At 38.1% G+C, this 27,854-nt stretch overlaps 1 protein-coding gene across 2 annotated transcripts in view; it reads left to right on the forward strand.

Annotated features, from left to right (window-relative positions):
- LOC123546986 (60S ribosomal protein L26-like) overlaps window positions 1–26,186 on the forward strand; it is a 39,430-nt gene extending 13,244 nt beyond the window's left edge. For both annotated transcript variants that reach the window (XM_045333698.2, XM_045333697.1), the window contains exons 2-4: window positions 3,301–3,478; window positions 5,749–5,889; window positions 26,015–26,186. In XM_045333698.2, coding sequence (XP_045189633.1) covers window positions 3,311–3,478; window positions 5,749–5,889; window positions 26,015–26,137 — 432 coding nt within the window. In that variant the 5' untranslated portion in view covers window positions 3,301–3,310 and the 3' untranslated portion in view covers window positions 26,138–26,186. The remainder of the gene's footprint in view (window positions 1–3,300; window positions 3,479–5,748; window positions 5,890–26,014) is intronic.
- The last annotated feature ends 1,668 nt before the right edge of the window (window positions 26,187–27,854 follow it).

The following is a 27,854-nucleotide window of genomic DNA, read 5'->3' on the forward strand; positions in this document are numbered from 1 at the left end:
CTTAAACTATCAAAGCTATTGCTTTAAAACTTGCAACTCTTGTTCACCATCATAAGCTGACCCTGTACATCAAGAAACATAACTCTATCCTGCTTTTTGCAATAATTATTGCCCCTTTTGGACTTAGAAAAATCATTTTCTTGGTTGAATATTATGTTTAAGTCTACTTTTCTCATAAACTATCAAAGCTATTGCTTTAAAACTTGCAACAGTCTTTCACCATCATAAGTGGACACTGTACATCAAGAAACATAACTCTATCCTGCTTTTTGCAAGAGTGATGGCCCTTTTTAGACTTAGAAAATCATGGGTAGGACAATATTTCTATTATACAAAAAAAATCAGATGAGCGTCAGCACCCGCAAGACGGTGCTCTTGTTGACTATATCTTCATGAAACTTAGTCAGAATGTTAAACTTAATGGTCTTTAGGTCAAGTTCGAATCTGGGTCATGTCGGGTCAAAAACTAGGTCACGGGGGTCAAATAAAAGGAATAGTTAGTTAACACTTTAGAGGCCACATTTATGACCATATCTTAATGAAACTTGGTCAGAATGTTAATCTTGATGATCTATAGGTCAAGTTTAAATCTGGGTCAGGTGTGTTAAAAAACTAGGTCACTAGGTCAAATCAAAGGAAAAACTTGTTAAGACTCTAGAGGCCAGATTTATGACTGTATCTTCATGAAACTTAATCAGAATGTTAATCTTGATGATCTTTAGGTCAAGTTCGAATCTGGGTCATGTGGGGGCAAAAACTAGGTCACCGTGTCAAATCAAAGGAAAAGCTAGTTAACACTTTAGAGGCTACATTTATGACCATATCTTAATGAAACTTGGTCAGAATGTTGATCTTGATGATCTTTAGGTCAATAGGTCAGGTGAGCGATACAGGGCCTTCATGGCCCTCTTGTTTCTTTTTAGCTCATGGTGAGCTTTTCAAGTTTTGTGACCGCTCAATGTCTGTCGTCAGTTGTGCGACATGTGTCGTCCGTCCGTCAGCATTTTCTAAAAAAATCTTCTTGAAAACCACTGGGCAGAATTACACTAAACTTCACAGGAATGATCCTTATGTGGCCCCCTTTCAAAATTGTTCAAAGAACTGAATTCCATGCAGAACTCTGGTTGCCATGGCAACTGAAAGGAAAAACATTAAAAATCTTCTTGTCCAAAACCGCAAGGCATAGAGCCTTGATATTTGGCATGTGACATCATCTAATGGTCCTCAATGAAGATTGTTAAAATTGTGCCCCTTGGGTAAAAAGAGGCCCCGCCCTGGGGGTCACAAGTTTTTACAAAGACTTACATAAGGAAAAAACTTTTCTTATGGTTGCCATTCTGTTGGGACCAACTTGATCGATGAGTAGGAATAATTTTGATTTTATAATAATTTATTATCAACAGTAACAATTATGGCATATTGTTATAAAAAATATAATTGTTCCTCTGTAAAATATTAACGGGCACAAACATCAAGCCATTCTATGAAAAGTTCAGGGCTTTCTCGACCTGTCTCCCGGTGCCGATATTCGGCCCCATTTCCAATGCCAAATATGTTCCATTTTTCCCAATATGGAGCAAAAAATTCCCAATCCAAAGAAAAAATTCCCAACTGAAATCAGTTATTTTTTGTTATTCAAATATAATTCTTGCATAGCAAGTTTTGTTTGCCAAGGAAATTAAACAAAATTTTGGAAAAACCAACTATCTTTATTTTTAGTCTGTAACCTCGGCAAAAATTAAATACAAGATTTTGCTAAAAAAATTGTATGATTTGTATGCAAAAACCTCAAAATGCGTAAGTACATCAATATTTTTTGGTTAAAGTACTCAAAACATGTTGACAGATAGTTCTTACACTATTAAAGTCAATTTTCACATATTTTCGCGACCCAGTTTTCTTTTTCACTCAAACATACACGCACTTTGCCACTCTACTTTTTAGAAAATTCAGTTATAATTGTGGCGAATATGAAAACAAAATTTAAACATGCCATTAATGAAGAGTTACTGTATTGTATTTTTGCAATATTATATAGTATCAGCAACTTGGAAAATAATCCTGAAAAAATAAATTCTCAAAATTGCACAAGGGGATACTTTAAATTTGTACTTGATACTTAACACAATTCATTTGAATACTTGAAACTGAAGTTTTAAATGAACATAATTAAATGTTAAAAACTCGCTTTATTTGTTGATACATTTTCCCAATTTTGACAACTTACTGCGTTAAAAACAATGGCTCAGAAAAGCCATTTTAATTTTGGAGTTAGTTGTGGTTAAGTACAAAAATGTACTTATGAATCCGAAGTTCAAACCTGTGTACAGTACAATGCGTTCACAGTGGTTGACTCTTGAAGTTTGGACATTGACTCTTGAGAATTTCATTTTGATTCTTGAAATTTTGGCTTCAAGGGTCATTGACTCTTGAATTTTAAAGTCTAATGAGCCCCCTGATTTGTCGATACAGTTCCCAATTTTGGCAATTTACCGCGTAAAAAATTACCAATTGACCAGGGGCCTTTTTCCCAAAAACCCTAGAAAAAGTCCTGTTTTAGCTCATCTGAGCACAAAGTGCTAGGGATGAGCTGTTGTGATCACTCACCGTCTGTCCACAATTTTCTTCAAACAACATCTCTGAAACCATATGGTGAATGCTGATGAAACTTGGCCTGGATGGGTGGCTTCTTCCAAAATTGTTCAAGTTGTTCCACTTAGTTGCACATAGGGGCTGTCAGAGCTAGCATTAGAATAATCGTCTCTGGTGACCCTGCATGAAGATTGTTCAAATTATTGTGGCTTGTCAAAAAAAACGTGGCCCCCAGGAGACATGGTTACTTTTCCCTATATTTATGTAGTGAAACTTCAAAAATCTCTATCAGAAACTGCTGACCCGATTTTAAAGTAAGTTGACACAAATGTTTCTTTGGTGATCCTTTACAAAGATTATACAAATTATATATTCTGTTTCATCAAAAAAACATGGCCGCCATTGTCATTTCATTTCTAAGAGGGAAAGGGGTCTGCACCTTTTATTTGGGGAAAAATAGCCTGGTATGCAGGCAGTTGAAAAATCTTGATGTAAAGTCAATTTTAGGAGAATACTGCTTGGTTTAAAAGAAATTTTCAAGAGTGCCCAGCTACAGAAGGGGACAAAAGACATTTTGACACTTGAGCTAGATACTTCCAATCAAGTTACATATTTATGTTAAGAACAAGGGATATTAAATGAATAAATTTAAAGATTTTATAAGAGATTATTATTTGTAAAAAGTTACTGATTTCTTTAAAATTTCAGGGCCGTCAAGATGAAGTTTAATAAGATGTCATCGTCTTCACGACGCAAGAACAGGAAGCGTCACTTCAATGCTCCGTCTCATGTGAGAAGGAAGCTGATGAGTGCTCCTCTGTCTAAAGAACTTAAACAGAAATACAGTGTTAGGTCTATTCCAATCCGAAAGGATGATGAAGTGCAGGTAATGATAATAATAATGACTATTTTATGAGGCAAATATATTTGGCAACCAATCTTAAATATGGGCCTCAATTATAGATGCACATATATGCAGGATTTATTATTCACCTTAAGAAGTGTAGGGGTAACCATTAAAGATAGTCGATCACATTTAAGCAACATTTTATATGACATTTTTCAGATTTAGTACATTCTGTTTGAGATTTATTTTATGAACAAAAAGACAAATTACAAAGAGTTAGACCCGTCCGCTTAGCTCAGTAGGTAGAGCGTCGGTGTACGGATCGCGGGGTCGCGAGTCTGATCCTCAGGCGGGGCATATGTTCTCTGTGACTATTTGATAAACGACATTGTGTCTGAAATCATTAGTCCTCCACCTCTGATTCATGTGGGGAAGTTGGCAGTTACTTGCAGAGAACAGGTTTGTACTGGTACAGAATCCAGGAACACTGGTTAGGTTAACTGCCCGCCGTTACATGACTGAAATACTGTTGAAAAATGGCGTTAAACCCAAAACAAACAAACAAACAAAGAGTTAGATCCCTGTTAATTATAAATTTATGCATCTTTTATTAATCCCCCGCCGTGGCGGAGGGATTATAGGAATGGTCTGCGTCCGTCCGTAACAAAATCATGTCCGGTCCATATCTCCTAAACTCCTTGAAGGATTTTCATGAAACTTTGGTCAAATGATCACCTCATCAAGACGATGTGCAGAACCCATGAGTCAGCCTTGTCGGTTCAAGGTCAAGGTCACAACTGAAGGTCAAAGGTTTGAGCCTGCCATTTTGTGTCCGCTCTGTATCTCCTAAACCCCTTGAAGGAATTTTATAAAACTTGGGTCAAATGATCACCTCATCAAGACGATGTGCAGAACCCATGAGTAAGCCATGCCGGCTCAAGGTCAAGGTCACAATTCAAGGTCAAAGGTTTGAGCCTTCCATTTTGTGTCCGCTCTATATCTCTTAAACCCCTTGAAGGAATTTTATAAAACTTGGGTCAAATGATCACCTCATCAAGACGATGTGCAGAACCCATGAGTCAGTCATGTCAGCTCAAGGTCAAGGTCACAACTTGGGGTCAAAGGTTTGAGCCTTCCATTTTGTGTCCGCTCTATATCTCCTAAACCCCTTGAAGGATTTTCATCAAACTTGGGTCAAACGATCACCTCATCAAGGCGATGTGCAGAACTTATGAGTCAGCCATGTCGGCTCAAAGTCAAGGTCACAACTGAAGGTCAAAGGTTTGAGCCTTCCATTTCGTGTCCGCTCTATATCTCCTAAACCCCTTGAAGGAATTTTATAAAACTTGGGTCAAATGATTACCTCATCAAAACGATGTGCAGAAATTATGAGTCAACCATGCCAGCTCAAGGTCAAGGTCACAACTAAGGGTCGAAGGTTTGAGCCTTCCATTTGGTGTCCACTCTGTATCTCCTTAACCCCTTGAAGGATTTTCATCAAACTTGGGTCAAATGATCACCTCATCAAGAACTCATGAGTCAGCCATGTCAACTCAAGGTCAAGGTCACAACTGAAGGTCAAAGGTTTCAGCTCTGTATCTCCTAAACCCCTTGAAGATTTTCATGAAACTTTGGTCAAATGATCACCACAAGACGTTGTGCAGAATTCATGAGTCAGCCATGTCAGTTCAAGGTCAAGGTCACAGCTAAAATCAAAGGTTTACCCTTTCACTATCCATAGCAGTGGCAGGGGATTAAGCTGTCTTTCAGAATGCCTTGTTAATTTTTAGCTTGACTCTACGAGGTATATGGAGAGCTATCCTGCTCAACCAGGTGTCGGCATCCTTCCGCGTCTCCACTTTGGTTAAAGTTTTTAGCTCACCTGAGCACGAAGTGCTCAAGGTGAGCTTTTTTGATCGCCTTGTGTCCGTCGTCCGTCTGTCCGTCCGTCATCAACAATTTGACTGTTAACACTCTAGAGGTCACAATTTTGGCATAATCTTAATAAAACTTGGTCAGAATGTTACCCTCAGTAAAATCTTGGATGAGTTTGATATTGGGTCATCTGGCCCTTAAGACTGCAAACATTTGAATTATTGCCCCTTATTTGTGACAAATATACCAGTGAGGGCACTCCCTGTATCCTACAGACAATTCTAGTTCTGTCCTATCTTTTGTTAAGACTTAATGCTCAGAAGTCTAGGTTTATGATACAGCAACATGCATGCACTGTTTAACATTTGTGCAGTGGTGTTGATGTAAATAAGTGAACTTCAACTGTATTTATATCATCTGTGCTTGTGTTACAGGTTGTTCGTGGACATTACAAAGGTCAGCAGGTGGGCAAAATTGTGTCTTGTTACAGAAAGAAGTTTGTTGTATATATTGAGAGAATACAGAGGGAGAAGGCTAATGGTGCATCTGTAAATGTGGGCATCCACCCATCAAAGGTAACTGCACATTTCCTTTTTAGCTCACCTGTCACAGAGTAAGCTTTTGTGATCGCATTTTGTCCGTCGTCCGTTCACAATTTCTTGTGAACACGATAGAGACCACATTTTGCAGCCATGCAGCCATGTTTTTGACGAATCGGTAAAATTTAAACAATCTTGGTAGAGGGTCACACAAAAAGCATTTGTGCAAAATCATTTTAAAAACGGGCCAGCAGTTTCACGCAAAAAAGATCTTTAAAGTTTCCATTAATACATATAGGGAAAAGTGACCACGCCCTCTGGCGGCCATGTTTTTTGACGAATCAAAATAATTTGAACAATCTTGCACACAACTTGTAATGGCATAATATCTCGGTTTCTTTCGAAAACTGGCCACATCCCATCATGGGTTCCAGAGTTATGGCCTCTTTAAGGACCAGAATTTGTTGTTTTTGGCTTGTGAACACAATAGAGACCACATTTTGCAATCAATTTTAATAAAACTTGCACACAACTTGTATTAGCATTATATTTCTGTTCCTTTCAAAAACTGGTCAGATCCTATCGTGGTTTCCAGAGTTATGGCCCCTTAAAGGGCCAAAATTTGCTATTTTTGGCTTGTGAACACGATAAAGAGACCACATTTTGCAATTGATTTTAATAAAACTTGCACACAACTTGTGTTGGCATAATATCTCGGTTCCTTTCGAAAACTGGCCAAATTCCTTCATGGGTTTCAGAGTTATGGCCCTTTTAAAGGGCCAAAATTTGCGATTTTTGGCTTGTGAACACGATAGAGACCACATTTTGCAGTCAGCTTTAATCAAACTTGCACACAACTTGTATTGGCATAATATCTCAGTTCCTTTTGAAAACTGGCCAGATCCCATCATGGGTTCTAGAGTTATGGCCCCTTAAAGATGATAGATGTGACATTTTGTATTTTATTTTAACCACACACACAAACAATAAGATCTCGGTTTCTTTCAAAAACCAGCTAGATTCCATCATGGGTTTTAGAGTTACTGCCCCTGAATCTAAGGAAAAGCTTGTTAACAACCTAAACAACACATTTATGACCGTATCTTCATGAAACTTGGTCAGATGTTTATTTTGATGATTTCTAGGCCAAGGTCGAAATTGGGTCATATGGGGTCAAAATCTAGGTCACATGGTCAAATCAAAGGAAAAGCTTGTTAACACTCTTGAGGCCACATTTATGATCCTATCTTCATGAAACTTGGTCAGAATGTTTATCTTGATGATTCCTAGGCCAAGTTCGAAACTCGGTCATGTGGGGTCAAAAACTAGGTCACTAGGTCAAATCAAAGGAAAAGCTTGTATACACTAGAGGCAACTTCTTTGCTCCAATCTTCCAGAAACTTTGTCAGAATGTTTGTTTTCATGAAATTTTGGACAAGTTCGAATCTGAGTCATGTGGGGTAAAAAACTAGGTCACTAGGTCAGATCAAAGAAAATGCTTGTTTACACTCAAGAGGCCACATTTTTTGGTCCAATCTTAATGAAAATTGGTCAGAATATTTGTCTCCATGAAATAACTAGGTAAAACATCAGTGATTTTTTTTGCGCCGATTTGACTCTGAAATTCGGCATCTTCCCAACTGACAAAAATGGTCAAAATTCCCCAAAAAAAATGCTTAAAAATTCCCAAAAACGAGATGATTTTTCCCAATTAGATTGATTTCATGTGAAAGTTGAACTAAAACGATGCAAATAATCATAAAAATTCCGACTCTAATTATGGTTTATTCGTAGAATTTTGTTGCCAACTCGAAGCGCGTTGTTTACATAAAACGGGTCACGGCATAGTACGGCATTTAGTATGACTTTCATCACGGTCGCTAAACGCTTTTTCGTGCGTCAAAATGAGTCGGAAAAAAAATTGTTAGAAACTTACCTAAATTATTGAAAAATGTCGCATAATTCCAAATACAGTGAAACACCGCTCGCTCGAGCAATTCATGTGATCCCGGCCGATTTCCTTCTATTTTCTATGTGAAATTACCATGGCTGGGTCGAGCATTGATAACTCGATCGCTCGAGCGTGACACCTGTCCCTGTGTATTAATTTACTCTTTGTTGCTTCTGGCAAACTCGAGCAGAGGTTTCAAAAATTTCCACACCTTCGGCAGTCAGAATGTATCGGTTAATTAAAAAATTTGCATGCCATGAGAATTGCATGGTCTATTTCCCGACTACCTTAAATGTTTGTTTGTCGGTATATTTGATCTGATAATGAGATTAATTATTGCTAAAAACTTGAAGAAAAGTTTCATTGATCAATTACTGTTTGTTTTAGATTAAAGCAAGTATGTTATTACTTATTACATCTTTTCTGAGGGATCGAGAAGATAATTATGGGATCTTAATATTTTAATCAGCAGTTGTTTGTATGCAAATGATAGAAAATAAATATAGCCTTTTCATAAAATTGAGACGATAATTAAGGGACCTTTATTAAAAAAAGTCTTAGTTGTTTCTTCACGTGCCATTTACATAACGTTTCTAATACGTTTTTTGAAAATGTCACGAGTGTGTTATTATTACGCATCACCGTTTCCTCTGCAAATGGTGACACTTCAAATTTCTTCGTATGTTGGTCAATGTTTGGGTCGATCGAAACAATGGATAACTCGAGCATTTTTTTCATCCCCTTGCGACCTCGAGCGAGCGGTGTTTCACTGTATTATAATAAGAAAATAAAACTTAAACACGCCATCGGTACTCCGGACATTCGAACATCTTTTGGTAAAGTTAAAGAGAAATTAAATTCAAATCAAACGTCAGAAAATCAGAGTTATCTGTCCAAGAAATCTGAGTCCCCACAAAATGACCCTCAGACATCAACAGAAGCTCATGGTGACCCTAAGCTATCTGAGCCATCAGATCCTGTGACATCAGAAAATAACCTGTCTGTCCTGTCTGTTCAACCTCATTGCATATTTGAATGAAATAAATTTATCTTAAAATAAAACATTTTTTTAAAAATGATTTCTTTATTAAGGTTTGTTAATTTTTCCCAATTTTGAAGTTTATCGTGCTTAAAATTCCCAATTGAAAAGGCATGGGCTGTTGCCAAAAAAAGTAAAAAAAAATCACTGAATATGTTTACACTGTTATGGTGTGTTACTCAGGTGAGCGACCTAGGGCCGTCTTGGCCCTCCTGTTTTATATTGTTGTTATATTTCTAAGAAGGTTTTGAAACTGAGTTACTGACAGATTATATATTATAGATAAATAACTTATATGGTAACTTTTTAGCCCACCTGAGCACAAAGTGCTCATGGTGAGGTATTGTGATCTCGCTGTGTCCGTCGTCTGTTCGTCAAGTCGTCCAACCGTCGTCAACAATTGTGTTTAAACGACATCTCCTCCAAAATCACTGTATGGATTTTGAAGAAACTTGGCCACAATGTTCCTTGTTCCTTGTGTGGTCCTCTACCAAAGTTGTTCAAACGGTTCCGCTTGGTTGCACATAGGGGCTGCCAGATCTAAAAATAGAAAAAACTTCAAACAACATCTCCATCTAATCCAATGGTCCGATTTTTAAATAATTTCACACAAATGGTCCTTATGTCACCCTCTACCAAGATTGTTCAGACTATTCCGATACGTCAAAAAACGTGGCCGCCAGGAGGCATGGTCACTTTTCCCTATACAGTGAAACACCGCTCGCTCGAGGTCGCAAGGGGAAGAGCAAAATGCTCGAGTTATCCATGGTTTCGAGCGACCCAAACATTGACCAACATACGAAGAAAATTGAAGTTTGTTTTACCAATTGTCACCGAGACCATTTGCAGAGGAAACGGTGATACGTAATAATAACACACTCGTGACATTTTCAAAAAAAATCATATTACAAACGTTATTTATGATAGATCGTAAATGGCACATGTGAAGAAACAGCTAAGACTTTTATTTATTTGAAATACTGTAATCGAATTCGCATTTTTTTTCTCCAAATTAAGATCTCATAATTATCGTCTCATTTTTATGAAAAGGCTATATTATTTCCTTTATTTGCATGCAAACAATTGTTGAATAAAATATTAACATCTCATAATTATCTTCTCGATCCCGCAAAAAATGTAATAATTAATAACAATTTGGATCAATAAAATTTTTCTTCCAACTTTCATCAATAATTAATCTCATTATCAGATCAAATATACCAACAAACAAACATTTAAGACAGTCGGGGAATAGACCATGCAATTCTCACTGCGTGAGAAAATTTTAAAATAACCGATACATTCTGACTGCCGAAGGTGTGAAAAATTTTGCTCGAGTTTGCCATAAGCAACAAAGAGTAAATTAATACACAGGGACAGGTGTCACGCTCGTTCGATCGAGTTATCGATGCTCGACCAAGCCATGGTAATTTCACATAGAAAATAGAAGGAAATCGGCCGGGACTACATGAATTGCTCGAGCGAGCCGGGGTGCTTGAGTCATCGATGCTCGAGGGAGCGGTGTTTCACTGTATGTATATAGTGGAAATTTTAAAAATCTTCTTGTGTGAAACTGCTAGCCCGATTTTAAAATAATTTAACAAAAATGGTCCTTGTGTAACCCTCTACCAAGATTGTTCAAATTATTTGGATTCATCAAAAGACATGGCGGCCAGGGGGCGTGGTTACTTTTCCCTATATGGTATATAGTGGAAATTTAAAAAATCTTGTGTGAAACTGCTTGCCTGATTTTAAAATAATTTTGCACAAATGGTGCATGTGTGACCCTTTACCAAGACTGTTGAAATTATACCGTTTCGTCAAAAAACGTGGCTGCCAGAGGGCGTGGTCACTTTTCCCTCTATGTATATAGTAGAAATCTTAAAAATCAACGCATGCAGGGTATATCCTATATCTTCCTTACCAACTGGGCCACACATGCATGGTATATTCTCCATCTTCCGTACCAACTGGGCTACACATGCATGGTATATTCTCCATCTTCCTTACCAACTGGGCTACACATGCATGGTATATTCTCCATCTTCTTTACCAACTGGGCTACACATGCATGGTATATTCTCCATCTTCTTTACCAACTGGGCTACACATGCATGGTATATTCTCCATCTTCCTTAACCATCTCCTCTACGCATGCAGGGTATACCCTGTATCTTCTTTACCAACTGGGCTACACATGCATGGTATATTCTCCATCTTCTTTACCAACTGGGTTAAACATGTATGGTATATTTTTCATCTTCCTTACCAAGTCAGCTACGCATATAATAGCTGTGTTTTCTTGTCTTTGATGTGGTCTGTATTGTTGTTAGGTCAATATGCTGAATCCTTAACTTGTGTTGATAAGAACGCTTTTATTCTCTGTTACTCAAAGTTGGTTCTTTATAGTGATGACTTCATACTGAAGGGAAATAGTAAATGTTTAGAAGCTGGATAGATGAATGGTATATCCTCCATCTTCCTTACCAACTAAACTACATAAGTAGGGTATATCTTCCGACTTCCTTATCAGCTCAACTACACATGCAAGGTATATCCTTTCCTTACCAACTCAACTACATAAGTAGGGTATATCTTCCTACTTCCTTACTTCCTTATCAGCTCAACTACACATGCAAGGTATATCCTCCCTTTCCTTACCAACTCAACTACATAAGTAGGGTATATCTTTCGACTTCCTTATCAACTCAACTTAACCTGTACTGTGTTGGTGTGCCGTAAAACCCAAATAAATAAATAAATATTATCAACTCAACTACGTATGCAAGTTATATCCTCCCTTCCCTTACCAACTAAACTACATAAGTAGGGTATAACTTCCGACTTCCTTATCAGCTCAACTACACATGCAAGGTATATCCTTTCCTTACCAACTCAACTACATAAGTGGGGTATATCTTCCGTCTTCCTTACCAACTCAACTGCACATGCATGGTATATCCTCCATCTTCCTTACCAACTCAACTACATAAGTAGGATATATCTTCAGTCTTCCTTACCAACTCAACTGCACATGCATGGTATATTCTCCATCTTCTTTACCAACTGGGCTACACATGCATGGTATATTCTCCATCTTCCTTACCAACTGGGCTACACTTGTATGGTATGTTCTTCCATCTTCCTTACCAACTGGGCTACACATGCATGGTATATTCTCCATCTTCCTTACCAACTGGGCTACGCATGCATGGTATATTCTTCATCTTCCTTACCAACTGGGCTACACATGCATGGTATATTCTCCATCTTCTTTACCAACTGGGCTACACATGCATGGTATATTCTCCATCTTCCTTACCAACTGGGCTACGCATGCATGGTATATTCTTCATCTTCCTTACCAACTGGGCTACACATGCATGGTATATTCTCCATCTTCTTTACCAACTGGGCTACACATGCATGGTATATTCTCCCATCTTCTTTACCAACTGGGCTACACATGCATGGTATCTTCCTTAACCATCTCCTCTATGCATGCAGGGTATACCCTATATCTTCCTTACCAACTGGGCCACACATGCATGGTATATATTCTCCATCTTCTTTACCAACTGGGTTACACATGTATGGTATATTTTTCATCTTCCTTACCAAGTCAACTACACATATAATAGCTGTGTTTTCTTGTCTTTGATGTGGTCTGTATTGTTGTTAGGTCAATATGCTGAATCCTTAACTTGTGTTAACAAGAACGCTTTTATTCCCTGTTACTCAAAGTTGGTTCTTTATAGTGCTGATTTCATACTGAAGGGAAATAGTAAATGTTTAGAAGCTGGATAGATGAATGGTATATCCTCCATCTTCCTTACCAACTAAACTACATAAGTAGGGTATATCTTCCGACTTCCTTATCAGCTCAACTACACATGCAAGGTATATCCTTTCCTAACCAACTCCACTACGTAAGTAGGGTATATCTTCCGACTTCCTTGTCAACTCAACTTAACCTGTACTGTGTTGGTGCGCCGTAAAACCCAAATAAATAAATAAATATTATCAACTCAACTATGTATGCAAGTTATATCCTCCCTTCCCTTACCAACTAAACTACATAAGTAGGGTATATCTTCCGACTTCCTTGTCAGCTCAACTACACATGCAAGGTATATCCTTTCCTTACCAACTCAACTACAGAAGTAGGGTATATCTTCCGACTTCCTTATCAGCTTAACTACACATGCAAGGTATACCCTCCCTTTCCTTACCCAGTCAACTACATGAGTAGGATATATCTTCAGTCTTCCTTACCATGCACATGCATGGTATACTCTCCATCTTCTTTACCAACTTGGCCACACATGCATGGTATATTCTCCATTTTCTTTACCAACTGGGCTACACATGCATGGTATATTCTCCATCTTCCTTACCAGCTGGGCCACACATGCATGGTATATTCTCCATCTTCTTTACCAACTGGGCTACACATGCATGGTATATTCTCCATCTTCTTTACCAACTGGGCTACACATGCATGGTATATTCTCCCATCTTCCTTACCAACTGGGCCACACATGCATGGTATATTCTCCATCTTCCTTACCAGCTGGGCCACACATGCATGGTATATTCTCCATCTTCTTTACCAACTGGGCTACACATGCATGGTATATTCTCCAGCTTCTGTACCAACTGGGCTACACATGCATGGTATGTTCTTCCATCTTCCTTACCAACTGGGCTACGCATGCATGGTATATTCTCCATCTTCTTTACCAACTGGGCTACACATGCATGGTATATTCTCCCATCTTCCTTACCAACTGGGCCACACATGCATGGTATATTCTCCATCTTCTTTTCCAACTGGGCTACACATGCATGGTATATTCTCCATCTTCCTTACCAACTGGGCTACACATGCATGGTATATTCTCCCATCTTCTTTACCAACTGGGCTACGCATGCATGGTATATTCTCCCATCTTCTGTACCAACTGGGCTACACATGCATGGTATATTCTCCATCTTCCTTACCAGCTGGGCCACACATGCATGGTATGTTCTTCCATCTTCTTTACCAACTGGGCTACACATGCATGGTATATTCTCCCATCTTCTGTACCAACTGGGCTACACATGCATGGTATGTTCTTCCATCTTCCTTACCAACTGGGCTACACATGCATGGTATATTCTCCATCTTCTTTACCAACTGGGCTACACATGCATGGTATATTCTCCATCTTCCTTACCAACTGGGCTACACATGCATGGTATATTCTCCATCTTCCTTACCAACTGGGCTACACATGCATGGTATATTCTCCATCTTCTTTACCAACTGGGCTACACATGCATGGTATATTCTCCCATCTTCTTTACCAACTGGGCTACACATGCATGGTATCTTCCTTAACCATCTCCTCTATGCATGCAGGGTATATTCTCCCATCTTCTTTACCAACTGGGCTACACATGCATGGTATATTCTCCATCTTCTGTACCAACTGGGCTACACATGCATGGTATATTCTCCCATCTTCCTTACCAACTGGGTTACACATGTATGGTATATTTTTCATCTTCCTTAACCATCTCCTCTATGCATGCAGGGTATACCCTATATCTTCCTTACCAACTGGGCCACACATGCATAGTATATTCTCCATCTTCTTTACCAACTGGGTTACACATGTATGGTATATTTTTCATCTTCCTTACCAAGTCAACTAAACATATAATAGCTGTGTTTTCTTGTCTTGGATGTGGTCTGTATTGTTGTTAGGTCAATATGCTGAATCCTTAACTTGTGTTAATAAGAACGCTTTTATTCCCTGTTACTCAAAGTTGGTTCTGTATAGTGCTGACTTCATACTGAAGGGAAATAGTAAATGTTTAGAAGCTGGATAGATGAATGGTATATCCTCCATCTTCCTTACCAACTAAACTACATAAGTAGGGTATATCTTCCGACTTCCTTATCAGCTCAACTACACATGCAAGGTCAGGGTTCGAATTTAGCCTGATTTTCTACTTGCATTTTTTCGCAAGTGGTATTTTTTTAACATGCTAAATGAAGAACAACTTGCATTTTCCGCGACATGTTACATTATTAGAACATTAACACAAACATCCACGTGACAAGTCCAGCCAATCGTATTTGCGCTATATAAATAGTAACTTAATAGATTACCAAAAAACCCACCGGATGTGGTAAATGTCATCAAAATTGGCGCAGGTACTTGTCAGTAGTTGAAAAGACATGCGCACGGGACATGTATCGAGTGTAAATGTCCTTTTACGACAAAAGATGAAATAGTGCTCCGAAAGAAAGAACAGTGTAAGATCGAGACGACCGTTAGAAATGCACATTATTCGGCCAAAAATTTTCACTCGCAAAAAAATGCTGGTGTCTGAAATCTCACCTTGCAGTTTGAAATTTGCACTCGCATTTCGCGAGTATGCGAGCTTAAATTCGAACCCTGAAGGTATATCCTTTCCTGACCAAATCAACTACATAAGTAGAGTTTATTTTCCGACTTCTTATCAGCTTAACTATGCATGCAAGGTATATCCTCCCTTTCCTTACCCAGTCAACTACATAAGTAGGATATATCTTCAGTCTTCCTTACCAACTCAACTGCACATATAGGGTATTTCTTCCATCTTCCTTATCAACTTAACTGCACACACAGGGTATACCCTCTTGTCTTCCTTGTCAACTCTACTAGACACTGGGTATATCCTCTATCTTCCTTACCAGTTCATCTACTCATATGGTAGCAGAGCTGTTTTCCTCTCTTGGATGTGGTCTGTATCTTTGTTCAAGTCAATATGCTGTAGCTTAAGTGTAGAGATAGTACCTACCCAAGAAGATCAAAGGGAAACAATTCTGAATTGACCAATTAACTGAAGCCAACATATATCCTCCATCTTCTTACCAACTGACCTATAAACATGGTGGCACAGAGTGTTTTATTCTCATCTTCCTTACAAACTCGACTACATACAGGGTTCATACGCGTCAGGGAAAAGTCAGGGGGAAAATTTTTTTTTCAAGGTCGGAATTGTCAGGGAATTTTACAAAATGTCAGGGAAATTTGGAAAATGTCAGGGAATTTTCTGATCTGGTTAGGCAACTATTGGTCATAACATAAAAACATTTGTTTGTTTGAAACAGTGTATTTGATTACTTTTTAATGCATGATAATTCATGTCATTTTGCTTGCCAATGTGTTTTGTATAATCACCAGCTCCATATCCAGTTGATTTGGAATAAACAAACAAAATATTAAACAATGTAAATGTTTGTCAAAAAAGGAGGTAAGGGTTGGCTGTAGGGGTGGTGGAGGCCAACATTCTATTTTTCATTTAAAATTGAACCACTAAATGTGCACATTTTAAGATAACAGAAGTCATACTAGGTGACTTGGTTTGTATCGTACCGAACCAAAAAGTCAGGGAAAAATGCTTTCATGTCAGGGAAAAGTCAGGGAAATGTCAGGGAATTTTATCTGAAAGAATGTGTATGAACCATGACATAGGTAGGGTATATCTTTCATCTTCTGTATCAACTGGGCTTCACATGCAGGGTATATATCCTCCATCTTCCTTCCTTTCTTGCCAGCTCAACTACGCATGCAAGGTATATCCTCCCTTTTCCTTACCCAGTCAACTACACATGTAGGATATATCTTCCGTCTTCCTTACCAACTCAGCTGCATATGTAGGGTACATTCTTCATCTTTCTTACCAGTTCATCTACTCATATGGAAGCAGAGCTGTTTTCCTGTCTTGCATGTGCTCTGTATCTTTGTTCAAGTCAATAGGCTATAGCCCAAGTGAAAGAAAAATAATCTATGTTGTTCAGAATGCATTAATTCCCTGTTACTCAAAGTTGGTTCTGTATAGTGCCGACTTCATATTGAAGGGAAATAGTAAATGTTTAGAAGCTGGATAGATGAATGGTATATCCTTCATCTTCCTTACCAACTCAACTACAAACATGGCAGTACAGTGATTGCCTCTCATCTTCATTACCCACTAGACTACATAAGTAGGGTATATCTCCTTATCAACTACACACGCATGGTATACCCTCTTGTCTTCCGTACCAACTCAACTACACACATTGGGTATATCCTCCATCTTCTTTATCATCTCAACTACACACACAGGGTATACCCTTTTGTCTTCCTTGCCAGCTCAACTACACACATCGGGTATATCCTCCATCTTCCTTATCAACTAAACTACACACACAGGGTATACCCTCTTGCCTTCCTCACCAACTCAACTACACACATTGGGTATATCCTCCATCTTCCTTATTAACTCAACTACACACGCAGGGTATACCCTCTTGTCTTCCTTACCAACTCAACTACACACATTGGGTATATCCTCCATCTTCCTTATCAACTCAGCTACACACGCAGGGTATACCCTCTTGTCTTCCTTATCAACTAAACTACACACATTGGGTATATCCTCCATCTTCCTTATCAACAGTTCATCTACACATACAGTAGCAGGCTTGCATAATTATGGTCTGTATCTTTGTCAAAGTCAATTTGCTGTAGCCCAAGTATAGAGATAGTACCTACTCAGGAAGATCTAAGAATTGACAAATTAACTGAAGCCCACATAAAAACAGTGGTCAAAAGTGAAAGTAAAACTAAATGTGTCCTTTTCCCAATAACTGATTAGGCAGACAAAATACGACCTTCATTTGTTAAAACTCTTTATATTTGAAATACAACATATACACTTTTCTTATGGCTTACACTGGCAATTATTTTATATGTTGTGCTGAGGCCCTGTTAGAAAGTTTAGTAGTGCATCAAAATAAAATAATAATTGAATAAACTCCTGTCAAGAAATTTTACGACATTTAAGAAACGTTGCCTCGAATTTAAATTTTGGCTTATCAGCTAAATTTATATTTTGTACTCAATGATGATAACTTAATTTATACAAAAATTGATATAATATATATTCAAATGTAAAATACAATGAGATTTAGGAACAACATACAGTAAAACACCGCTCGCTCGAGGTCGCAATGGGATGAGCAAAATGCTAGAGTTATCCATGGTTTCGAGCGACCCAAACATTGACAAACAAGCCTTTCTTGTGCTTTACTTATTTTGAAGCATTAAATTTTAAGATAGTGGATCTGTAATGACGCACTGCAATTTCCATGTAATTATGTGTTTGTAAGCAGTTCGACATACTCTGGAAGTAACTAGAGCTTTACGTTATCATTGCTTTCTGTTAACAAACAAACAAACAAAAAGCTAAAAATGCATATGGAGAATTCATAATTTGACAATTTTCGTTACAGGTCGACTACCTTAAACAAACTGAAATAAGATTGTTGTAAACAATGTAAATGGGTAACTTAAGATATTCACATCAATTTACAACTGCTGGACACAATTGATTCTGCCTTTGTGACCAGTGCAGATCATGATCAGCCTTCACATCCATGCAGTCTGATCATGATCTTCACTGGTCGCCATTCAGTCAGTTTCTTTTCTGTATGCACCCCTTTTTAGCTCGACTTTTTAAAGCAAAAGTAGAGCTATTGCACTCGCCCCAGTGTTGGCGTCGCCGTTGGTTAAAGTTTTTTAGCTCACCTGTCACAAAGTGACAAGGTGAGCTTTTGTGATCGCGCGGTGTCCGTCGTCCGTCCGTGCGTCCGTCCGTAAACTTTTGCTTGTGACCACTCTAGAGGTCACATTTTTCATGGGATCTTTATGAAAGTTGGTCAGAATGTTCATCTTGATGATATCTAGGTCAAGTTCGAAACTGGGTCACGTGCCATCAAAAACTAGGTCGGTAGGTCTAAAAATAGAAAAACCTTGTGACCTCTCTAGACCCATATATTTCACAAGATCTTCATGAAAATTGGTCAGAATGTTCACCTTGATGATATCTAGTTCAAGTTCGAAACTGGGTCACATGCCTTCAAAAACTAGGTCAGTAGGTCTAAAAATAGAAAAACCTTGTGACCTCTCTAGAGGCCATATATTTCACAAAATCTTCGTGAAAATTGGTCAGAACATTCACCCTGATGATATCTAGGTCAAGTTCGAAACTGGGTCACGTGCCGTCAAAAACTAGGTCAGTAGGTCTAAAAATAGAAAAACCTTGTGACCTCTCTAAAGGCCATATATTTCACAAGATCTTCATGAAAATTGGTCAGAACATTCACCTTGATGACATCTAGGTCAAGTTCGAAACTGGATCACGTGCCATCAAAAACTAGGTCAGTAGGTCAAATAATAGAAAAACCTTGTGACCTCTCTAAAGGCCATATTTTTCATTGGATCTGTATGAAAGTTGCTCTGAATGTTCATCTTGATGATATCTAGATCAAGTCGAAACTGGGTCACGTGCGGTCAAAAACTAGGTCAGTAGGTCTAAAAATAGAAAAACTTTGTGACCTCTCTAGAGGCCATATATTTCATGAGATCTTCATGAAAATTGGTCAGAATGTTCACCTTGATGATATCTAGGTCAAGTTCGAAAGTGGGTCATGTGCCATCAAAAACTAGGTCAGTAGGCAGTGTACGAAATTTACATTTGAATCCACTAGCCCGTTCGGGCTACAAGATTGGAAATTTTCCAAGCCCGACACCAATTTCAATAGCCCGAACTTTATACCTTAAAATATATAATTTTTGCACCATATAACATTTTGTTTTACAGACATCTCTATGCATGTTTGAAGTAATAAAAAAGACATACAGTACATGTTTGCCATGTTTTTGAAAAATTTTAACTCTAAATACTCCAGTCCAGATCAGCATCGTCAGAGTCCAAAAGCATCGGACATGACACTCCTTGCCAAAACAAAATCTAAACTGTTACGCCCGATTTTTTAGGATCCGCACTCGCCAATTACTGCAACTCTGACTGTTGACAATTTGCAAGATGTAATAACGAGTGCTGAATACACATTTACACACACGCTGATAGCATAATTTAAGCTCCGCCTACTGCAGCTACTTGTGAGATTTTCGCAAGAAGTATGAATTTCAAAGCTAATCAAATTATCCGTTACGCTAGAGGTGATTGTATTCAGCCAATAAGCGCTGCGGTTGTGTTTGATTGTCAGCACGTGAGAGTGCAAAACCAACAATAATTCCATAAGCGTTTCTCAGTCTGGATGCAGTACTCGTTTAATTAGCATGATTTTTCAAACAAATTAGGAAAATTCGGTAGCCTGGTCGGGCTTGTACCTGCGGAAAATCGGTAGCCCGAGCTGAAATTTGGTAGCCACGGGCTGTCAGACTACCGTGAATTTCGAACACTGAGTAGGTCAAATAACTGAAGAACCTTGTGACCTCTCTAGAGGCCATATTTTTCATGGGATCTGTATGAAAGTTGGTCTGAATGTTCGTCTTGATGATATCTAGGTCAAGCTCTAAAGTGGGCCACGTGCCATCAAAAACTAGGTCAGTAGGTCAGATAATGGAAAAACCTTGTGACCTCTCTAAAGGCCATATTTTTCATGGGATCTGTATGAAAATTGGTCTGAATGTTCATCTTGATGGTATCTAGGTCAAGTTCGAAACAGGGTCATGTGTGATCAAAAACTAGGTCAGTAGGTCTAAATATAGAAAAACCTTGTGACCTCTCTAGAGGCCATACTTGTGAATGGATCTGCATAAAAATTGGTCAGAATGTTCATCTTGATGATATCTAGGTCAAGTTCAAAACTGGGTCACAAACTGGCCATAAAAAACTAGGTCAGTAGGTCAAATAATAAAAAAACCTTGTGACCTCTCTAGAGGCCATACTTTTCATGGGATCTGTATGAAAGTTGGTCTGAATGTTCATCTTGATGATATCTAGGTCAAGTTTGAAACTGGGTCAACTGCGGTCGAAAACTAGGTCAGTAGGTCTAAAATTATTAAAATCTTTTGACCTCTCTAGAGGCCATATTTTTCAATGGATCTTCATGAAAATTGATCTGAATGTTCACCTTGATGATATCTAGGTCAGTTTCGAAACTGGGTCACGTGCGGTCAAAAACTAGGCCAGTAGGTATAAAAATAGAAAAACCTTGTGACCTCTCTAGAGGCCATATTTTTCATGAGATCTTCATGAAAATTAGTGAGAATGTTCACCTTGATGATATCTAGGTAAAGGTCAAAACAGGGTCACGTACCTTCGAAAACTAGGTCAATAGGTCAAATAATAGAAAAACCTTGTGACCTCTCTAGAGACCATATTTTTCAATGGATCTTCATGAAAATTGGTCAGAATGTTTATCTTGATAATATCTAGGTCAAGTTCAAAACTGGGTCACATGAGCTGAAAAACTAGGTCACTATGTCAAATAATAGAAAAAACGACGTCATACTCAAAACTGGGTCATGTGGGAAGAGGTGAGCGATTCAGGACCATCATGTTCCTCTTGTTTTATCAAGTCAAATATCTCTGTTACTGTCAAAGCTATTGACTTGAAACTTAAAATAGTTATTTACTATCAAAGTCTACACCAGGAGAAACATTCCCCATACTCTGATTTGAATTTTGATGGAGTTATGCCCCTTTTTAGCTCACCTGAGCACAAAGTGCTCAGGGTGAGGTATTGTGATTGCTCACCGTCCGTCCGTCCATCGTCCACACTTTCCTTTAAACAACGTCTCCTCCTAAACCAACAGGCCAATTTTGATGAAACTTCACAGGGATGTTCCTTGGATGGTCTTCTTTAAAAATTGTTCAAAGAATTGAATTCCATGCAGAAAAACTTTAAAAATCTTCTTCTCAAAAACCAGAAGTCGTAGAGCTTAGATATTTGGTGTGAAGCATTGCCTAGTGGACCTCTACCAAGTTTATTCAAATCATGACCGCGGGGTCAAAATTGACCCCGCCCCAGGGGTTACTTGATTTTACATAGGAAAACCTTAAAAAATCTTCTTCTCAGAAACTAGAAGCCCTAGAGCTTAGTTATTTGACATGTAGCATTGCCTAGTGGACCTCTACTAAAATTGTTCAAATCATGACCCCGGGGTCAAAATTGACCCCGCCCCAGGGGTCACTTGATTTTACATAGGAAAATCTTCAAAAAATTTCTAAAAATAAACCAGAAGGCCTAGAGCTTAGATATTTGACATGTAGCATTGCCTAGTGGACCTCTACAACATTAAATTTTGTTCAAATCATGACCCCCCGGGGACAGTATTGACCCCGCCCCAGGGGTCACTTGATTTTATATAGGAAAATCTTCAAAAAATTTCTAAAAATAAACCAGTAGGCCTAGATCTTAGATATTTGACATGTAGCATTGCCTAATAGACTTCTACAAAAAAATTTCAAATCTTGACCCCCGGGGTCAAACTGACCCCGTCCCATGGGGTTACTTGATTGTACATATAAAAATCTTCAAAATTTTCTAAAAATAAACCAGAATGCCTAGAGCTTAGATATTTGACATGTAGCATTGCCTAGTGGACCTCTACAAAATTTGTTCAAATCATGACCCCCAGGGTCAAATTGACCCCGTCCCATGGGGTTACTTGATTGTACATAGAAAAATCTTCAAAAGTTTCTAAAAATAAACCAGAAGGCCTAGAGCTTAGATATTTGACATGTAGCATTGCCTAGTGGACCTCTACAAAATTTGTTCAAATCATGACCCCCGGGGTCAAAATTGACCCCCGCCCCAGGGGTCACTTAATTTTATATAGGAAAATCTTAGATATTTGATATGTAGCATTGCCTATTAGACTTCTACAAAAAAAATTCAAATCATGACCCCCGGGATCAAATTGACCCCGTCCCATGGGGTTACTTGATTGTACATAGAAAAATCTTCAAATTTTTTAAAAATAAACCAGAAGGCCTAGAGCTTAGATATTTGACATGTAGCATTGCCTAGTGGACCTCTACAAAATTTGTTCAAATCTTGACCCCCAGGGTCAAATTGACCTAGCCCCAGGGGTTACTTGATTGTACATAGGGAAATCTTCATAAATTTGTTAAAAATAAACCAGAAGGCCTAGATCTTAAAGCTTTAGCTAAGAAATTTGTTCAAGCAAGCAACTCTACTCAGGTGAGCGATATAGGGCCATCATGGCCCTATATAGGGCCATCATGGCCCTCTTGTTGACTTAGAATTTTTGGTTAAAGTTTTTGATAAAGTGAAATATCTCTGGTACTATCAAAGCTATTGACTTGAAACTTTAAACAGTTATTTACTATCAAAGTCTACACCCGGAGAAACAAACCTCATAACTCTGATTTAAATTTGACAGAGTTATGCCCCTTTTTAGCTCACCTGTCACATAGTGACAGGGTGAGCTTTTCTGATCGCCCTTCGTCCGTCTGTCCACAATTTCTTGTGAACACAATAGAGACCACATTTTGCAAGCAATTTTAATCAAACTTGTACAAAACTTGTATTGGCATGATATCTCGGTTCCTTTCGAAAACTGGCCAGATCCCATCATGGGTTCTAGAGTTATTGCCCCTTAAAGGGCCAAAATTTGTGTGCGTGCGTGCGTGCAACAATTTCTTGTCTGCACGATAGTGGTTTCATTTATGATTTTATTTTAACCAAACTTGCACACAACGTGTATCACCAAAAGATCTCGGTTCCTTTCTTGAACTGGCCAGATTCCATTATGGGTTCCAGAGTTATGGCCCCTGAAAGGGCCAGAATTAGCTATTTTGACCTTGTCTGCACAATAGCAGCTTGATTTGTGATTTAATTTTAACCAAACTTGCACAAAACTTGTATCACCATAAGATCTTGGTTCCTTTCTTGAACTTGCCAGATGCCTTTATGGGTTCCGGAGTGATGGCCCCTGAAAGGGTCAGAATTAGCTATTTTGACCTAGTTTGCACAATAACAGCTTCATTTATGATTTGAATTTAATCAAACTTGCACAAAACTTGTGTCACCATAAGATCTCGATTGCTTTCTTGAACCAGCCAGATCCCATAATGGGTTCCAGAGTTATGGCCCCTGAAAAGGCCAAAGTTAGCTATTTTGACCTTGTCTACACAATAGCAGCTTCATTTATGATTTGATTTTAACCAAATTTGCACACAACTTGTATCACCTTAAGATATTGGTTCCTTTCTTGAACTTGCCAGATTCCATTACGGGTTCCAGAGTTGTGGCCCCTGATAAGGCCAGAATTAGCTATTTTGACCTTGTCTGCACAACAGTAGCTTCATTTATGATTTGAATTTAATCAAACTTTCACAAAACTTGTGTCACCATAAGATCTTGGTTCCTTTCTTGAACCGGCCAGATCCTATAATGGGTATATTACTCTGCATTTGCCTTGCATTGCAGTTCTATTGTTTTTATTTGGCAGATCCTTCTTTTGTTCACTTGCAATAAAAAAAATTTTAATTACTTCCCTTTTATGTTACTATAAATAGCTTCTTGTCCTTAAGTGCAATGATAACAGGTGAGCGATATAGGGCCATTATGGCTCTCTTGTTAATTTAGAATTTTTTGACAGAGTTATGTCCCTGTTTAACTTAGATTTTTTGGTTAAAGTTTTATAAAGTTTTTATTGGCAAAGCTCTAATTCAGAGTCAAGCACTGAGAAAAGTCGAGTGCGCTGTCTTACGGACAGCTCTTGTTAGCTCACCTGAACACAAAGTGAAACTTATTCACCAGGTCAAATCAAAGGAAAAGCTTGTTAACACTAGAAATCACAATTTTGGCCCAAAGAATGTTGTTACCCTCAATGAAATCTTGTTCAGAATGGTAATCTTGATGACCTATAGGTCAAGTTCGAATCTGGGTCATGTGGAGTCAAAAACTAGGTCACCAGGTCAGATCAAAGGAAAAGCTAGTTAACATTTTAGAGGCCACATTTTTGACCATATCTTAATGAAACTTGGTCAGAATGTTAATCTTGATGATCTTTAGGTTAGTAGGTCAGGTGAGCGATACAGGGCCTTCATGGCCCTCTTGTTACAGTTAATGGTACTGTCCAAATTAAAGATGGACAAGCTCATTATAGAAATTGAGCAGGGTAAGGGTTAGACTGTTTACACTACTTAAAAAAGATTGTTGTAGGAGCCTCACATTTACAATTATATCAACAATTATCATCTGAATTGAGTGCATTCATGGGTGGAAAATATTGATGGTAAAATGTTGGAAGGGTTTGTTTACATTATAAAATCTTAGTATGGTTATGGTAAGCTTATAATAAAGAGCATGTCATTCTTTCACTCGGATTTTTTTCATGAGTTTTCTTGGCTAGTCTTGGATTTTGAAATTACTAAAACACAAAAGAAAGTTCCGTATAGGCTCTTTCAGAGTGTTGAAAGTACTTATACCCTACTGTGGAAACTGTTGATATAGACTATATTTGGGGAAGCTCATTTCACACCAAAAAAAGAAAACTGTAAAGACAAATTTGAATTTTTAGGTACCATCTCTACTAAGTGAAAGAAAAAGTAACCTATGTTGTTCAGAATGCATTCATTCCCTGTTACTCAAAGTTGGTTCTGTATAGTGCTGACTTCATATTGAAGGGAAATAGTAAATGTTTAGAAGCTGGATAGATGAATGGTTTATCCTCCATCTTTCTTACCAACTCAACTACAAACATGGCAGCACAGAGTGTTTTCCTGTCATCTTCTTTACCAACTCATATAGTATAATCCTTCATCTTTCTGACCAACTCAAATGCACATGTAGGGTATACCCTCCATCTTCCTTACTTATTCAACTACAAACGCAGGGTACACCATCTTTCTTACCAACTCGGTTATGCATGCAGGCTATATCTTCCACCATTCTTACAATTCAACTACGAACACAGGGTATACTCTCGCCTTCCTTACCAACTCAACTCGCGCACTGGGTATACCCTTCATCTTTCTTACCAACTTGAGTGGTTTCGTATTGGGTGGCAGTATATTTTGTGAAAAATGTCCCTGGGTGGGGGAGGTTTGTAACTCTGTATTAATTTGGTATTGGGCTCCTTTTAAACCTAGAAAATCCCTGTGAATTTGGCCTCCCAAGTGTTATACTTAGTCATACTTACAGCTTTGCTTAAGGTGTGAAATCTATTTGTTACATTCTATTAGGTTTTGGTCTTGATTGTAGACTGCAACTTTTGGCTCGTTAACTTAATAGAAAACTGCCATTTAATTTTAAAACTTATTCAAACCTGCTGTACATTTTAAGGTTTTTATTATTTTTGCAGGTGGTTATTGTAAAACTAAAAATGGACAAGGACCGTAAGAAGATCCTCGAGCGCAAAGCTCGCTCCAGACAGGCAGCAGACAAAGGCAAACACACAGAAGAATCCATTATGGAGACGTCATAGTCATCAGCTTTTGCTTTGTAATTGTGCTGGAAATAAAGAGAAAAACACATTTGCCGTGTTTGTTTTAGTAATGATGGGATTTAAAACAGTATTGGGTGTTACACAATTACAATTATTTTTCATCTTCAGTGTTGTCAATGATTTCTTTGAAGCTACCTAGGCTGGTTAACTGAGCTTTGAAGTTTTTGTGCACTTTGATTTCTCTTTGTCAGAAAGTGCACAGCTCAGAAAGGATTTTGCCTAGAGTTACCAGACATAGGACTGTTATTCAGCATGTAAATCACTCAGTGGGAAGAGAGTTACAACCCTAGACTTAGCAAAAAAAAAAAAAAAAATGCATAAAGGAGGTAAGTTAGTGTCGCACCTATTGCTTTAGTCATGAAATATTACAGGAATGTTATTCAGTATGTGAAGTTGTGCACCTTGGTTTTTAGCTCGACTATTCAAAGAATAGTGGCATCGACGTCACACCTTGGTTAAAGTTTTGCATGCAAGTACAGCTATCATTTAAAGGCATATAGCTTTGAAACTTATTTTTTCTCTTTCTAGGTCAATTACCAACCTCACTGGGTCAAGTCCCATAACACTGACATGTATTTTGAGCAAATTATGCCCCTTTTTGGACTTAGAAAATCCTGATTGAAGTTTTACATGCAAGTTACTATCTCCAAAACTAATGCAGTTATTGAATTGAAACTTAACATGTGTCTTCGAGGTTATAAAACTAGCTGATAGCATCAAGTCCCATAACTCTGACCTGCATTTTGGCCAAATTATGTCCCCTTTTTGACTTAGAAAATCCTGGTTAAAGTTTTGTATGCAAGTACATACAGCTATTACTTAAAGGCATATATATTTGAAACTTATTTGTAGCTCGACTATTCGAAGAATAGGGGAGCTATCCTACTCGCCCTGTTAGCGTGAGCATCACACAAAGTTTGCCTACCACCCCAAATATTTTCAAAGTCCATTGAGATATTGCTTTCATATTTTGCATACTTGTTTACCATCATGACCCCAGTCTGTAAAAAGTAGGAGGCAACTCTATCAAGCATTTTGACTGAATTATGGCCCCTTTTCTACTTAGAATAAATGTTAAAGTTGCGTACCACCCCAAACATTTTCAAAGTCCATTGAGATATTGCTTTCATATTTTGCATACTTGTTTACCATCATGACCCCAGTCTGTTAAAAGGAGGAGGCAACTCTATCAAGCATTTTGACTGAATTATGGCCCCTTTTCGACTTAGAATAAATGTTAAAGTTTGCGTACCACCCCAAATATTTGCAAAGTCCATTGAGATATTGCTTTCATATTTTGCATACTTGTATACCATCATGACCCCAGTCTGTAAAAAGGAGGAGGCAAAGTTCTCTATCAAGCATTTTGACTGAATTATGGCCCCATTTTGACTTAGAATATGCTTATTGTAATGTTAAAGTTTTACTCATTGCTTATATTATACTATCAAGCACTGAGAATAGTCGAGCGCGCTGTCCACTGACAGCTCTTGTTTATTTTTCTTGATGACAGAAGCAGAGTGATTTGAATATGTTACCCTAAATGTTAAAATATCTACATGTATATATTTGGATACCAACCTCACTGGGTCAAGTTCCATAACTCTGACATGTATTTTGGGCAAGTTATGCCCCTTTGTAGACTTAGAAAATTCTGGTTAGTTTTGCCTGCAGAAGAAATGCAGATATTAAATTG

The sequence above is a fragment of the Mercenaria mercenaria genome, chromosome 9 (assembly GCF_021730395.1).
Source record: "Mercenaria mercenaria strain notata chromosome 9, MADL_Memer_1, whole genome shotgun sequence".
Classification (NCBI taxonomy): Eukaryota; Metazoa; Mollusca; class Bivalvia; order Venerida; family Veneridae; genus Mercenaria; species Mercenaria mercenaria.